Source organism: Eptesicus fuscus, chromosome 7 (genome assembly GCF_027574615.1).
Source record: "Eptesicus fuscus isolate TK198812 chromosome 7, DD_ASM_mEF_20220401, whole genome shotgun sequence".
In the NCBI taxonomy this organism is placed as follows: domain Eukaryota; kingdom Metazoa; phylum Chordata; class Mammalia; order Chiroptera; family Vespertilionidae; genus Eptesicus; species Eptesicus fuscus.
Window position 1 is genome coordinate 67768239 of NC_072479.1, and position 17658 is coordinate 67785896.

Below are 17658 nucleotides of genomic sequence, written 5' to 3' on the forward strand. Positions count from 1 at the left end.
ATTTCCACATCCCACCTCGGCTGGCACAGGGCCGATGCGCTGCGGAACAGGCCAGCTGCCCAGAGACAGGGGCCCAAGCGAGAGCCCGGTTAGCACGAGTGACCGATTCCCGGGAGGGAGGGCATTCAGCGGGGGAGCTGGGGGAGGGGGTCAAAGTCCAGGCCGGAGAGAGGACAATAAGGCTGAGGGTGGCAACGAAGCCGAAGAGCAGCGCAGATGGCTGATTCCCAGCGTGACATCGGTGAACAAGCTCTGGTTTTAGGAAAGACTCAGGCCGCAGGGCGAGCGCCGCTGCTGCGTCCTCCCTGCAGAGCCTGGAAGGGCGCGCGGGCCGGTGGCCCTCGGGCGTGGGCAGCGGCGGCCGGGCCCGCTCCCCCGCGCCTCCCGGCCAGCAGCGCCAGGCAGTGCCAGCCGAGGGCAGGGCGCGCCGCCGACGGGGGCGGCCGCCGCTGACGCCGTGCGGGCCACCGGCCCCGACCGCCCGGGCGGCAGGAGCGAGCCCGGCCCCCGCTGGCCGCGTCCGCGCGGGGGGCAGGGCGCGCGCACACCGCCGTCTGGAGGCCGCGGGCGGCCTGCTGGCTCCGCCGCCGCCGCCGCCGCGCTCGCCATTCAAGCGCGCCGAGTCCCCGCCCCAGATCCTGGGGGGTGAGCGGGGGAGGGGGCGGGCGCCGGGCCGCTGAATCACCTCCCCTCTGCGCCCGCCTCAGCGCCGCCGCCACCTTTCCATTCAGTCGCCCAACATGGCTGGAGCGCGGCGGAGGTGAGCCGGCCGCCCTGCCGCCCCAGCCCCTGCGCCCCAGCGCCCCAGCGCCGCGCCTCGGGCAGCGCCTCCGCTCTGCGGTGCCGAGGCCCAGGGGCCCGGCTGTCCCCCCGCCGCCAGCATGTGGGGCGCCCCGGACGAGAGCTCGGTGCGGGTGGCTGTCAGGTGAGGACGGACGCGGCGGCGGCGGCGGCGGCGGGCGGGCTGCGGGCTGAGGGCGCGGCTGGGACCTGCTCGGGTCCGGGGCACCGGCCGCCGCGTTGCGGGGACCGGAGGGGCGGCCCGGCGGGGGGAACGCAGGCAGCGGGTCACCGCCGGCTTGGCACGAACGGCCGGACGCTAGCGGGGAGACCCCAGCGGTCCCCACGCCGCCGGCGTTTGCAGGTGGCCGGCGGCTGCGCGGCGCCAGGTCCCCGGGGGCTCTCACTCCTCCGGGTCCCGCACCCGCCCGGGGCGATCGATCGCCCGCTGGGCTTTGCCTGCAGGAGCTCCCTCTCTGCTGGGCTGGGTGCTTTTTTATTTTTATTATTATATTTTATTTCGAGAGCGTCTGTCATACGTGTCCATGCAACCCTGGCCTCCTGAGGCAGGAGACAAAGCGTCGGACTGACAGCGTTTCCACCAGCAGGTTGGGGATGTCTGTGCAAATGGAAGCCTCCTTAAGCATCACTGCGAAGTGGATAATGGCACAAGCGTGTGCGTGTAGGAGACACCTCTGGCCTCTTAGGCGTTGGAATGGGAAATTTTTTTTTTTTTTAAGATAAAAATCACCGGGGATAGGTCCGTAGAAGAAAGGAAAGCCTTCAGCCAGTGGAAGGGTTTAACGGGCGTGACTGAGTGAAACATCCCGAGGTTAAGCCGGGTGGATACAGGATGAAATTAGACATGCCTGGGTGTGAATTTGGAAACACTGGATCCCTCAAAACGGCATTTTGGTCCATGACAGACACACGGGTATTGAATGTAATTTAGACCGTTTTGAGACGTGTCAAGAAGCAGAGCCCTGACAGTTGCTCATGGAAAATTGCAACATCATCCCTGAAATATTAATGAAGCATTCATGGTGGAATAAGTGCGTTGCTTACACAGCTCGGACAGGCTGCTACTGTGAATTCACTTCTCTCTATGGGTACTTTCAGGATTATAAAAATAATATTTTTTTTTTTTCTGGGAAACTATGCTCTAAAATCCTCCACTCTTGTGGTCTTTCTGGAAAGTCATTTTGCAAACCCTATCATGTCCGCATTTCTAAATTATTTTAGTGACAAATCTTGATTAGGCGTAGAAATGGTAGTTTTATATATACTTTGTATCTTTAAGCGACTTTAAAGAATACAATGAATTTTAAAGATCTTTTTACATGCCCTTTACAAGACCAGGAAATGACCACCCATGGAAGTGACAGTTTTATGAGTTAGAATCACCTGTTATAAAGCTTTTGAAGTTTGAATTTGGCCTTCTTGGTTATTCTACACCTACTTATCCAATTGTTGGATTAGTTTGTTTCTCCTATATACTGCTATTATGTCTCTTTTGGTCTTTTCATACTTATAGGTGATGGTGCCCTGGCAGAGGAAGGGAAAGGAAAAAGACAGGAAACCCAGTAAGATAATTTTGTTAGTTAGCTGATCTGGTCAAGCAACATGACCAAGGAGCATACAGTAGTAATGGAAACATAAGATTTGGCTGCGAGAGAAGCCATTTTTACAGATTTAAGATTTTTATCTGTGAATTCTCTAGAACCATCATAGGGCCATGTGTTGGCCGTCCTGTTAAATCTGATGCTGCTTTGCAGTGGAGGGGAGCAGAGCCACGGGTCACCCTAAAGTGGTTTTGACATGCATAATAGCATTTTGCAAGTGAATAAATGTGGTTCTGATTGTCGGTAAAGGCTTTATAAAACACTAGCAGTTAAGCCACATTGTGAAGATTTGTTTTTTTTCTTCTTCTTCATTAAATACATTGAATAGATCCGCTCTCTAAACGTATTTTGCATAGGATAGAAATAGCTTATATAGCACTTTGGTATTAAGAAAGCGCTTGGCCATGTATTTTTATTTACAACAAATATTTATTCAGCATTATATTCCCATCTCTATTATCCAGACTTCTGAGCTAAACATAGCAATAATGGTTGGACACCTACCATATTCTAGGATTAGTGCTGTGTGTTCAGATGTTTTATATCCCGTGAAATCTCATTTGTTCCTCATAACAATCTTTGGCTTAGGTCCAGTCCTGTTATTCTTATAGCAATTTTACAGATGAGACACAGAAAGATGAACCTGAGAGCAAGTGGCAGAACAAGAGTTCCAACCCAGACAGCTTGACTCTACCTGGCCCAAATGGTTAACCATTAAGCCTACAGAGGTGAGAGGCAAAGACATGCTTTGCAAAGCCTTCCTTAGCATAAGGTCGGTTGCCTCTTCCTGGTTCTGTACTAGTTCAACTACAAATGAATGGCTCTGGCAGGTTATGCATACCTAGATGTTGCTAGAAAAAATAGAGGTCAGAGAGGACCTGAACTTAAGGCTAAAATATTTCCTCAGAGTCTTTAATCTTTCCAGTGTCCTCCTAGCCTACCTCCGGTTTGTGATAAGCTTTCATCAGCAGGGTAAATAAAATCAACAAATAGACGCACATCAGCAGGGCATTGAACCTGCTTCCCCCCTTCCATGTATAATGTAATAACAGGTAATAAATAGGGTTGACTCTACCTGTGTAAGTAAACAAAAATGTCATAGCGATTCTTGTGTTTTATTCGATATAGAGAGCTACCAGTATGCCAAAGCTAATGACTCTGTTTCAGGTTTCTCAAAATAAGCGCATGGGTCATGTAAAGCTTTGGGGAACGGAAGTTGGACAGAAAGTTTCTCATTTAGGGAGAACATTTTTAATCCAATTTCTGAAAATGCCTTTTGACAGAGAATATCCGGGGTGTTCTGCAAAGTATCTTTCATTGTGGTAGATGTGGATTCAGGTGACAGCCGCACCCCTTGTTGCTGATGAGCCCTTGAAGTATGATTAATGCTACCGAGGAACTAAATTCTAAAGGATTCTAAACATTGGTCCTTGATTTAGTTTTTGGAAAAATCTTATGTATGCTTGGAACAACTTGGTATGTGGATCTACTTTTTGACTGTCAAGTTGATGAAATCTAAAAACCGATGTAGTATTTCTGATGAAGAGTTAGTGTCCTAATGGACATGTGTATAAGTGTAATGTATGCATTGGATTTCAAAGACTTATGAAAAAATATGAAAAGAATGTAAATATATCAATAATCTTTGTATTGAATATTTTAATATATGGAGTTAAATAAAATATTGTTAAGGCCGGCTGGTGTTGCTCAGTGTTTGAGCGTCAGCTCATGAACCAGGAGGTCATGGTTAGGGCACATGCCTGGATTTTGGGCTTGATCCCCAGTAGGGGTATGCAGGAGGCAGCTGATTGATGTTGCTCTCTCATAGATGTTTCCATCTTTCTATCCCTCTCCCTTCCTCTCTCTAAACTCAATAAAAATATATTTTGAAAAATATTGTTAAAATTAATTTCATCTTTTTAATTTTCCTTTTTAAAAATGTGGCTACCAGAAATTTTAAAATCAAATATAGTGTTGTTCACATTATATTTCTATTGGATAGTGCTGCTCTATAATTTAAACAAGGTGAATAAATATAGAATAAAACTGTTCAAGCCATCCTATCATAGACTAAGATCAAGAAAATACCAAAATATTAGGTGACTGTTTTTAGAGTGGTTACACGCGCGCGCGCGTGTGCACACACACACACACACACACACACACACACAGGATTTGATTTATTAGCAACATTTTTTTCCTCCCAGTGCATAGGTGTAGAAAGTTACTAATTATGTAGAAAGTTACTAATTAAAGATACTAATTACTCCATATGGTAGCTGATTCTAAATCTAAGACATCATGAGATGGTGTGTCCTTTTCCTTTCCCTGTTGTAACACTAACATAACATTCGAAACTTTTTTCCTTTACAAGAACTTCAGCTTGCAAAAGGTATCAAGAGCTGAATGAAAATGGAGACACAGAACCATCGTGTTTTCACATCATTGTTAATAGACAGTATGTCAGTGATTTTCAACTAGTGTGCCGCAAGAATTGTTAAAACATGCAATTCCTGACTATTTATTCAGGGGCACTGACCTCGTTTCCCTTAGACTGTCAAATTAAAAAATGACAACAGCCAACACAAGCCCTCCAATGTGAATGAATCAAAATTATACCTGTTTTTTTGTTGTCAGATTGGCAAAAAATATATTTTTTGTTGTGCTGCAGAATTGTGGTAATTACTCCATGTGCCGTGAGATGAAAAAGGTTGAAAATCGTTGGCCTGTGTGGTTGTGAGCTAAAATGTCTTTGCTTGGCTTTGGCAGAGAACAGTACATACCCTTGACAGTGAGCTTGGATGTTGTCTGATTTACTGTGTTTCACCTCACTGAAGCACTTGTAACAAGTAGCATTGCTCAGCAGGCTCAAAGGCTCATTGGACAAGTCAAAACCTCTGTTCCGAGGTCTGTCACTGGCACTGATTTGCAGAGTGAACTCCCTGAACTCTTCTCTTTCCTCATGCTGAGGTGGCCATGCAGTGGCATGAAGGGTTGTGCAAACTTTCCGTATTCAGTCTATTAAATATGTGATTTCTGTTGTTGTGTGCCTGTTGACAGGAAGGCACTATTTTACCATTTCAATCTTGACTTTTCCAACAATATGTTTGCTCTGGTTACTGAAGAGGAAACATTTGCTAGTAGGCTTTTGGGGTCTCTCTGTTTCATTCTGGTTATAATATAAATGTATGGTATTTTATTTAATCTACATAGAGACCCTATGAGGTAGGCTGGGCAGATGAATAGAATATTATACAGATGAATAAAATGAGTCTCAGGCACACTGGCGACCTCTTCAAGATTTCTCAGCCACTGTGTAGGAGAACTGGAACTCAAACTCAGGTTTCTGATACCTATTTCTGTGTTCTTAAACATATTTCCAAATGTTTTCAAGACATTTCACATACTAATTTCAATGTAATAAAGATCTTTCAAGCTGACACATGAATATACACATGGGTAAAATTATCTGAAACAATTTAACGTTTAGAAAATGTGGAGATAGATAAGCAAGGCTCTCAGAAATATTTACTTGATTGAAATAGATGGTTAACTGGTGTTTGGTCATTTGTTTATTCCTTCCTTAATGCAACAAATACTTATAAAGTGCCTACTATGTGTTGGATGTTGGATGCTTTCCTACCACTGAGGATACACACATATTACAGCATGATGCCTGCCTGATGGAGCTTAGACCTAGCAATATGAAGCGTTTCAAATGCACAAGCTGTGTTGGAACTAACAAAATATAGTCAGCAGCACAAACTAGACATGAACAACAATTGTTTCAGTTTAGTTTTTATTTCTCCCTTATTTTTTTCAATAGCATATATTAGTTCATACATTTCTCAAGAACAGTGGTTAAAAATGAAAGGGTGTACCGCTTCCAAGCATATTTCATATAAAAATTGAACTCCAAAGCCTATGCATTAGAAGGATTTTACTTGTATCATGTCCCACTTGATATAACATACATGCCCTACTTGTATTTATTTATTTTTGGATCAGGAAGTAAGGAAAGAGAGGAGTAAAAACTAGCGGATGATTTGAGCTGAAAAACAATGAAATTATTTTATTTACCAAATGAGTTGATACATTTTCTTCAGGTTTATTAAATTTATGAAGTATGGTAGACCTGTTTGTTTCGAAGTCCGTAGAAGTTCAGATTTCATGTCTAATTATCACTACCCCTTGAGCTCTTACATCTTTCCTGCTAATTGGTTAATATTTTGATGCATAATTACGGGGTAGTGAATGATGCACTAGAAATTCCAGTTTAGTGAAGCCATGAAAGCAGAAATTATCTTGGCAGTTAATTCCATAATCTACCCAATCTTCCATTTCACGTCAATTTCTCCTCAAAGAAGGGAACTTGGAATTTTCATTATTATGGATGTTTTCCCCCAAGACAAGTTACAACTCACCTGTGAGACTCTGACTTATAAATGGTTGTTTTCTGTCAACATTAGACATGACCTTTATCTGAGTTTGAGATCAGGAAGAAAAAAAACACAACAATAAAAATGCATGCCAAACAATAGAAAGTATTTGTATACAGTATATCATTAGAATAACTTTATGCAAAATAAAACAAATGTTTGCTATTTTCAATGCGTGTCTCTGGGAAGCGGATTTGTGAATTCTGTGTTTCAACCTGGTTTCCCAGTGGATTAACTATTTAATCTTCTCAGAGTGTTAAAATAGTTTTCCCGTGGCTCAGGACGGGAAAGGACAGCCAAGCCAAAGGGGCAATTTTCACGACATCTCACAATTATTATGAAGTCTTTCTGAATGTTTAAGAATTATATTTGAGGTTCCTTTGTCCTTTGTTTTTTGAAATTATTAGGCATTTTATATTATAGAACATAATTTCCAGTACTTCTATAATTATTGACAAAATTGTTTTTAAAACTTGAAGGGGACCTTGATGGGGCCAGCTGGTTGAAACTTTTTTTTTTTTTTTTAAGACAGTTGAGGCAATTGCGGCCCAGACAAGTTGAGAGAATTGCTTGAGGACCCACAACTAGCAGCTCAAGTCTTCTTTGTGCTGTGGATTTTGCTGGCAGACATCCCAGAAGTAGAATAAACTTAAAAAACTGCAGTTTTAATCCCTTAAGCACTCCCTATAAAAGTTTAATTTGACATTTAGGTGAGTTCTCCCATCTCAATGCCCATTATTTTGGCTTCTAGAAAATAGACCAGTGATTCTAGCAAGCGGAGGAACCCTGGAGTAGATATCCAACTTTATATTCCTGGTATATTCAAATGTGAAGAAATTGCCAAAACTGAGTAATAAAAATAATATAGACAGTTTTCAACACTGGCATGTAACACATGGATGCTTTAACAGCAGCTACAAAAGGACAATGTGGGAGTAGTCTAATTTTGAAATAATGATAAACATGTACTGGTAAATAGCAGGATTTTGTAAATGCTCGGCCTGGAATGTGTGGCCTCTCCTCCTCCCCTCACCTTGATTCTTACAGCTTTCCCCCTACTCCTGTAGACTTGAGGATTATACCACATTGCAGCAAAAATGGCAGCCTCACTACAAAGGAGGTGGCTGGAGGGCGGGGTTGAGGTAGAGGTCAAATGGGGTGAGGTGAGTTGTATTTATTGGGATCTGGAATTGGAGATGGAGGTAGAAATCTGAGTGGTTTCAAAAGACCCCTTTTGAGTGTTACTTTACTAGATAGGTGGTTCTAAACTTCTAAATAATATATCAGCCCTTCCCATCCTTATTTTAAAAGAAAATAAAGAATACAACACAATTTGGCCATAATGGAGACCCATCATCCAAAAAATATCCTAAATCTCACCTCTTCACAAAGCCTGTCTAGACTGCTCCCATACAGGGGCATTTCTGCCTTTTGATGTGATTGATCTTCTTTGTATGATTCTTCTTCCACTCTCTCTAAAACCCCAATGGGAGGGAAACACACAATGTAGTGATTTTTACTATTTGGCTTAAAATGTTCCCCAAACTCAGAGAACATTTAATGCTTTTTTTGTTGTTCATTTTTTTTGTAGAAGATGCTAATAGTATTGACAGCATTATTACAATAGAATATTTGAAGGGCATTGGGGTTATTGAATCGAAACAAGCTGATATCTACAAATCTAGTTTGGAATGGAGGTCATTCAGGATTTAATCCCAGGATCATTTAATTTGTGTAACTGTCCTCCATCTGCTTCTTTAGTAAAAGCAAGCAAGAAAAAAAAAAAAATCACACTTGGTTGTGGAGAGGTGGGCAGCATGTGCCCAGGGACTGAAACAAGGTCAGCTCAAGGTTTATTCCCTGCTCTTTGGATCTCTTAGTGTATAGTAACATTTTAGTTTTTGAAATTATTCTCAACTTTGGGAAGCTGTGTCTGTCCCTTAGGCACGACAATATCAGTTCTCTAAATATGATAAATTATATAGTTTTTTCAGAGTAGATATTCTTATTCATTGACACAGCTGCACAGTCAGTTTGGAGTTCTAAATAAGCGACTTTTTCTTTCAGCAAGCAGGAACCAGAAACCTTGGAGAGGGTCAAGCTGTAGTTATTCATTACGATGCGGTATGTTGATCACATGGTGTACTAACGAGGCACAGGGCATTTCTACCTCAATTGTATTCTTCTAATTTTATTTACTTTTTTAAGATATATATTTTTTTTGTTTATTACGCAATTGTTGAATGTCCACTGTGCACTAGAATCACAGAAGTTGGAGGCATTAAAGCAATAGGAGGTGAATGATAGAATGAACATTGGATGGTTAAGAACCGTTTTTGGTCTGGACTCTCACCAATGATAAACTTGTCGTTGAGTAGGCTTTATCCACTTAACCTCAGTGGACTTTGGAAAGGATTAAAAGAAATAACCACGTGAAAGCATTTGGAAAACAGTTTTTACACAAACACAGGCAGTAATATTATTAGAGATGAGTTTGAGATAACCAGCAATGGGCGTGTTGGTTATATTCCAAACTCTAGCAATTGGATTAGTCATTCTCTAATATGTAACCCATAACTTGAATTTGCAAAGTGCATGTAACTGTTTGCATTTTTTTTTTTTATTTTTGAGTGTCTATTACTTGCATCACTATGAATGAAACAAAAATGTGTTTAAATACTTAAAAAAAAATCTTTACCTTATCTAGTCTCCTCTGCTTTTTTTGTTTTCAATATGTAAATCACATGCCTTGTTGCTCTATCTTACCAAATTCCTTCTTTTATAATTTAGTAAAATCCACTAATTTTATTCCTACCTTTCTCTTTCCATGAAGACTTTCAGTTGTTATGGTTTTTAGTGTTTAGTAAAGTTGCTACCTTATACTTTGTGAGATTAACAATAGGATGGAGTTATATTTCCCACTAGTTGCTTATCCTATTGTAAGAGGAACATGATTAAATTGGTTAATAAAAATGTGAATTTTCCTTCTGAATTGTCTTGCACCAGATTTTTGAAAATGTTGCTAATGCTTTCCTTGCTTCCTCTCAAGTGTGGCAGTAATACACTAAACCAGGCTATAGATTAAAGAGAGCTGCAAGGAGTAAACTGAGTAAAAATACTAGAAATAATAGTAACACTGGATTGAAAAATAAATTTACATTTTTTATAAAAACTGCTTTCTAGCACCTGGAGCTGATGGGGCCATGTGCCTATAGTATTCATCGGTGGAGCTAAGGGAAGACTTAGTGGAAAGCATCTTAAAAGAAGATTGATACTTAGAAGCAGGAAATAGATCTTTCAAGCCTAGTCTAGTGATCACAAAATCAGCTTTTAACTTAATTGTATTTGATTTTTTTCTAGTATTGAAATAATGTAATCAGATTAGTAAAGGTACCTGGGAAAAGATGAGACAAATATCATAGTTCATCACCTTCATATAATTACTACATATCTGTTTTCATATGTATATCTACATCTTAAAAATTGTTATAATCTGGATACACTTTTATAGCCTGACTAGAGGCCCGGTGCACAAAAATTCATGCACTTTGGGGGGGTCCCTCAGCCCGGCCTGCATCCTCTCCCAGTCCTCGGGGGATGTCTGACTGATGGGTTAGGCCCGTTCCCCTTAGTGCTCCTGCGGAGGTGGGAGAGGCTCCCGTCACCACTGCTGCACTCACCAGCCATGAGCCCGGCTTCTGGGCTTCTGGCTGAGCAGCACTCCCCCTGTGGGAGTGCACTGACCACCAGGGGGCAGCTCCTGCGTTGAGCGTCTGCCGCCAGTGGTCAGTGCGTGTTATAGCAACCGGTAGTTCCGCCATTCATTCAGTTTGCATATTAGCTTTTTATTATATAGGATATTTACACTTTAGAGCAAGCATGTCAAACTCGTAGCCAGCGGGCCTCATGCCGCATGCAGCCCACTGGAAGCGAGTTTGACATGCTTGCTTTAGAGTATAGTGTATGAACTTTTCTATGTCTTTATATTATTTTTTTAATTTTTATTGATTTTTTACAGAGAGGAAGAGAGAGGGATAGAGAGTTAGAAACATCGATGAGAGAGAAACATCGATCAGCTGCCTCTTGCACACCCCCTACTGGGGATGTGCCCGCAACCAAGGTACATGCCCTTGACCGGAATCGAACCTGGGACCTTTCAGTCCGCAGGCCAACGCTCTATCCACTGAGCCAAACCGGTTTCGGCTCTATGTCTTTATATTAAAGAAGGGGCATTTTTGAATAACATGTTAAATATACATTATCTGCTTTACTTCAATAATTCCATTCAATATATAGTATATTAAATTCCATATATCAAATGAATTTAATTGACAAGCCTTTATTTTCTAATAAGGACATTAATTTCATTTTTCTAAGTTTTGCTGTGTCGTATGATTCTTGGTAATGTTTTCATTTCTACTGATAAGTGCAGCCTCTATAAATGACTTTTTCCTGGAACTGTAGTCTCTAAATAAGAGCTTTTTTCTTTCAGCAAGATGGAACAAGAAACCTTGAGAAAGGGTCAAGCTCTCGTTACTCATTATGATGTGGTATGTTGATCAGAAGTGGGAGGCGAGTGCCATTCACCAGAATATACGATTTAATATTTCAGCATCTTCAGTACCATAACATTAAGCTACATATATAGGAAGATATAATGTGTTAAGAGAATATACACATTTGCTCTGCACATTAGTCTAAGCTACTGATGGTAAACCAAACACAGGTTCATAACCATGCCACGTTCCTTGAAAATCAGTTCATTTCTAAGGCATTTATTTGACTTACGTTCACCTCAGTTCAACACAAAATATTTTTGTTTGAGTGGCCTATTGATCACCCAGTCTGCATCTGTTCTGTCCTAAAATGGAAGTTGTCAACTGCTGGTTGATTAAACATGAGAGTACAGATTTCATTCCTCATTATTTGACCTCCCAGTTAAGGTTCCTTAATCCAAATGTGACATCTGTGACATTTTCAAGTCTCCATTTAGGCAATACAATATGATGCTTTTGAATTTTAGTTGGCCAACTTGGCCTTAAATTGACAACATGTTCTCTCCGTCCTTGATTATGTTCTTATCTATTTTGTTTCATAAGTGTAACTGGACCTCGCATTACCTTTGTAGCAGATTTGGTTCTTGTCTTTTGAGTATAGGGTTTCTTTAGTTATCTTTGATTCTGAATTTTGTATTAACTTGGTATCACTTGACATAATTTTTCACTTCTCTTGTTCAAGTGTTCTATGACTGCAGTTCTCAACATAGAGTAACCCAGACTTGATGATTTCACAAATTTAAATTTGAACATATTTTGATATCCATTTTGTGGTCTCATTTTATATATTTCAATGTTAGGATTCTACCTCACTCTATTTAAAAATAGGCATAAAGAGATTATGTGGTATTGAGAGCTGTGGGTATTGGTGATTTTTAAGTCCAGTGATTTCAGTGTGATGTTTAATAATAAAGCCAAGATTATGAGTTTGATCCCTAGATGGCCTTGGTAGCTTTGCTGCTTTTTAATGTAACCTTTGCAATCACAACACATACTGTTGCTTGAAGCAGTGACTGGATAATAGTAAGGATGAATCAGTACAAATCAGTCAACACTGGTGAAAATATCTCCAACCTTGTTCTAGAATTCTCATTCCCTTTACTAGATCATTATGCATGAAAATATTTTTATACTCAAAGTTTACAGGGGGCTCAATTAGAGAAAAAGATACCTACCTTAGATGTTTGTTGTGAAATTAAGTAAGATAATGTACATAAACCCTTATCATAGTACTAGCATTAGTAAATGTTTTATAAAGCATAGTTGCGCCCAGCCAATGTGGTTCAGTGGATTGAGCATCGTCCCATGCACCAAGAGGTTGCTGGTTTGATTCCTGGTCAGGGCATATGCCCGAGTTGTGGGCTCTATCCCCAGTAGGGGGCGTGCAGGGGGCAGCCAATCTATGTTTCTCTATCATTGATGTTTATCATTGATGTTTCTATCCTTCCCTCCCTTCCTCTCTCTCTAAAAAATCAATAAAAACACACACAAAAAAAGAATAGTTGCTACTGAAGGGTAGGAGGAGGTAAAGAGGGCATAGGGAGGACAGATGGTGATGGAAGGAGACTTGACTTGGGGTGGTAAACACAAAATACAATATATAGATGATGTATTATAGAATTGTATACCTGAAACCTATATAATTTCATTAACCAGTGTCACCCCAATCGATTCAATTAAAAATTAAGAAAAAAAGAATAGTTGCTGCTATCATTTTATTATCATTACTAGATGCCCAGTGCACGAATTCGTGCATGGGTGGGGTCTGGCCAGCCTGGCCCCAATCAACAGATCAGGGCCAGGCCTGTTGGGAGGAGGAGTTGGCTGGAGGTTGACTGGCGGGCCTGCCCCAATCAGGACACGATCAGGGCCAGGCCAGCTGGGGGGAGAGGCAGTGGGTGATTGGCCGGTGGGCACACCGATTGGGGTGGGTGGGGATGATTTGAGGTGGGACCGGCCGTGGGGAGGGGCTGTGGGCAGTGGGTCGGCCAGCCCCACCTCCAAATGGGGTGGGGGGGCCAATTGGGAGCCAGTGGCCTGGGGGAGGGACCATGGGTGGTTGGCCAGCTGGCCCTGCCCCTGATCAGAGTGGGGGGGCTGATTGGGGGTGGGGCTGGCTGGAGGGAGGGGCTGCAGGCGGATGGGGTGGTGGGGGCCCATTGGGGGCGGGGCCGGCTGAGGGGAGGAGCCGCAGGAGGTTGGCTGCCGGCCACACCCATGATCAGGCTGGTTTGCTGACGCAGTGGGCTTCATAGCAACCGGTCGATCTGGTCATTATGGCGTTCTGGTTTTGCTGCTTCAAACTTATGTGCATATGCTTTTAGGATCATAGCTTTTCCTGTCCCCTCCAATCTTATTTGTCCAGACTTGGCTTCTGTCTTAGTTTCATGATATATATCCTCCCCATCTTGAATACAAATCCACTTGCTTAAGTGAAATTATTGGAAGTCCCTTTTCTGTGGAGGAGGAAACTTATCCCCTTATTTTTCCAACTGGGATCTCCTTCAACTCATGTGGGCCACTCAGAACTGGAAGCTGCCCGGCTGGTGTGGTTCAGTGGTTGAGCATTGACCTGTGAACCAGGAGGTCATGGTTCAATTCCAGGTCAGAGCACATGCCTGGGTTGTGGGCTCCATCCCCAGTGCAGGGTGTGTAGGAGGCAGCTGATCAATGATTCTCCCTTATCATTGATGTTTCTATTTCTCTCTCCCTTCCTCTATGAAATCAATAAAAAAATGAAAAGAACTGGAAGCTGCCATCAGATTGAATCCACTTGTACACCTATGTTAGCACTGACCAAATCTGGGTCACTCTGGACCTCGCTTCACTTCTACATCATCCAGGCCTCTGGCCAGACTAGTTGTCCAGCTTTCTCCCTTAACCCATGCCAGCTTGGAGACCCCACTATGTTTTGAGAAAGATTTTACCTGATATCAAGACACTGTGATTTTCGTATGGGATTAACATGAAATACGTGTGCGTACGGGTGCACACACACACAAAAGGGAGTAGATGAATCTGGACAGTATGGTATAAAATAAATTAATGTAAATAGCCCAGTCAATGTGGCTCAGTGGTTGAGCATTGACCTATGAACCAGGAGGTCATGGTTCAATTTCCAGTCAGAGCACATGCCTGGGTTGTGGGCTTGATCCCCAGTAGGAGGCAGCCCATCAATGACTCTCTCATCATTGATGTTCCTATCTCTCCCTCTCCCTTTCTCTCTGAAATCAATTAAAAAAATATATATATATATATTAAAAGCATGGACTTTAGAGTCACATAGATTTGAGTTCAAAATTTTAGGACAGTCCCTTAAACTTTATGGACCTTAGTTTTCTTATCTGTAAATGGAGTTAATACCTATCTTGTAGGATTGTTAAGATTATGTGAATGTTGTAAATGCCTTGCATTTAGAAGTGTTTGAGAAATGTTAGATTCTTTTTCCTTTTTTAGTTTCCCCTCTTTCTTCCTCCCCTTCTTCCTATTACCTCTTTTTCCCCTCTCCATTTATCTCTATCTTTTTAAAATTTGTATTTTCCCTCTTCTAGGTAAGACTTGCAGTGACTAACCATACTTTTTTCCTTAACCACCTGAAGGGAGGGATCATTTCTTTGGTGAGTTTTTTTTTTTTTTAAATAAAATTTCTCCTTCATCTTGGCTTTGTCTATCTATGAGGTGAAGATTAAGAGTACTAATCTCATAGGATTGTCATGAATGTTAATTGGTATATTTATAAAGCACTCAGCATAATGCTTGACGTATAGCAGTCCTCAATTAACGTTAGTTGTAGTCATTAACTTGCAAACGTTTATTCATTTTTAAACAAGGATTCTCTCAAGTCCTCACTTGAGGCCCCTTTTTACAATTTATTATGTATGTCTCTAATGATGAAGAAGAGGGAAGATGGGAGATGGGAGAAGTAGGAAGAGATTGATAAAAGGGTATAAACTTTCAGGTATAAGAGGAACATAGTTTGAGGATCTAATGACTAATATAGTGACTATAGTTGATAACACAGTATTGTGTAATTGAAATTTGCTGAGAGTAGGAATTAAATGTTCTCAATAAGAAAAAAGAAAAAAATGTGATGGGAAGGATGGGTTAATTAACTTGGAGAGGGGAATCCTTTCACAATGTATATTATATGAAATCATCACAATGTACACTTTAAATATCATATAATTTTATTTGCCAATTATATCTCAATAAAGTTGAAAAGAAGAATGATAATAGTACGTTTTATATTAGATAATATATGACCATGGTATTACCAAAGTTATCAGTATTGTATTTATATGATAAAATGGATGTCTTGGTTTGTCCATATAAATACAAGTTGTGAAAGTCAAGATTGAGAAAATTATACTTTCTTGACCACGTTGAATAACATTTTTGAAATCTTTGTCCTCTGTTGGTATGTATACTAATGGTATTACATTCCTTTCTGTGTATCTTTAAGGGCATGGGAAAACTTATTGATTTGCAACTGCTTACCTAGCAGGGTGAGCTGACTGACATGTTAATCCTTAAACCTCTTAAATATATTGCTTGATGTATCATTAACCTGAGCACACTTCTACTTATACCAACAGAGTTTTCAACCAAGATTCCAGAAATAATCTGAAACACACACTCCCACTCCCACTCCCACACAATTTTCATGGTTAACATGAAAAAATTAAAAGATTTGATAGAGTGGAGTTTTTTGCTAACTTAGAATAGTCATCTGATTAATTTTGTCCTTCCTTTTGTAGTTCATATGTCATTTTGCATATTTTTAAAATTAATTACCATTTTGTGACTTTTTTTTTTCATAAGACCTTACTCAATAATTAGGTCTTCCTTGTTTATACAATAGTAGTTGCTGAAATCTTTGACTAGTTAACTAGTTTTACTTACATTGAAAAACAAGTTTCTGAGTGATATGACATCAATAAAGTCTGAAACTGAAATTATTCTGAAAACAATTACTTTTTAAAACCTGTTTAGAAAACAAACTAGACTGAACTGGTAAAATAAATACCTTTTGTGTCCTGCACAAATTGGTTTACTGTGAGATGAAACACCGTGAAGACAGATGAACTTAGAAAATATGTGGTAGAAAATTAAGTGGACTGTTGAAGATGCCTAACACAGTACTACTTGCTGTCTATTACAAGCAGAAGAACGCTCCCAATATTAGCTATTAAACTAATAAACACAGTGGCAGAAATAAAGTAATGTAACAGTATGAATATCCTTCAAAATAAATCATCAGTTTCCCTCTCCTCATATCTAAAAAACAGATGCTTATATATCTGAGTTGTTTTCTGTATATTTTGATGAGAACCAGATACTTTTTTCAAGTATTGTTTACTCGAAAAACGAATACAATAACAGGAACACGTGTTTCAAAACCAGTCATCTTTGTGCCTTTTTTGACTATCAAATATGTTTATTTGCACATTACATACTTTTTCTTTTATGATTGAATATTTAGAAAATGAACTTTGGTGGTGAAAGTAGTGCTTTTGGACTCTGAGTGCAGCGCTCTTCTGTTTCACTGACTCACTTTGGGGTGGCTGTGGTATAAGAGTAAGCCTGTGGAAAATAACGTGACACCTCTATGACTCAAGTCCTTCTACATGGAAAGTGGATTACACTTCTGCTGAGTACTTTATAGACTCTTTGTAAAGGGTTATAAAAGTGTAAAAAGAAAGCAAAAGTTACTTAGATAGGTAACTTTTAGATATTTTGGTCTCTTAAATGGAGTTAAAATAAAAATAAATTTGTGAGGATAATAAGTAGCTCTTATCCCTGACCATTGCAATTCATCTTGGCTCAGATCAATTTAATATATTTCAATTTAATTCCATTCCATTTATTAGTTATTGAGGCCCACTAAAATCAAGTGCACTCCAAACACTTTGCTCGGCACTGGGAAATGCAGGATGAATAGATATAGCTCTTGCCCTTGAGGAACTCAGTCCATTTGGGAGAGTCGTTCAGTGTCCTTGCAGGACCTGATAGCTATCCCATGAAATATGTCATAAATGTAATATGAACACATATGTACATATTATTGGAATAGTCTACCTCTATAGCCATTGTAATCATATTAGCCCACTTTCAAAGACAGAATAATGACTCCTTATTTTCCAAAATAGTAATGTAAACTATTAGTAATAATTTGTCTCATGACACCTAATCTTTCCAATCTCCTCATCTATAACATAGCCCTATTGGTTTATTTGCTTTTATTCTTTTCCTCTGTACTCA

The 17658-nt window shown here is 40.6% G+C and overlaps 1 protein-coding gene across 9 annotated transcripts in view; it reads left to right on the forward strand.

The window, feature by feature from the left end:
* Nucleotides 1-714: 714 nt before the first annotated feature.
* The window catches only part of KIF21A (kinesin family member 21A), a 139223-nt gene continuing 122279 nt past the window's right edge, over nucleotides 715-17658 (forward strand). For 8 of the 9 annotated variants that reach the window (XM_054719159.1, XM_054719162.1, XM_054719160.1 and 5 more), the window contains exon 1: nucleotides 715-925. In XM_054719159.1, coding sequence (XP_054575134.1) covers nucleotides 882-925 — 44 coding nt within the window. In that variant the 5' untranslated portion in view covers nucleotides 715-881. Of the gene's footprint in view, nucleotides 926-7840; nucleotides 8966-17658 lie in introns of those variants that run through there. The other variant, XM_054719163.1, reaches the window with a different exon arrangement.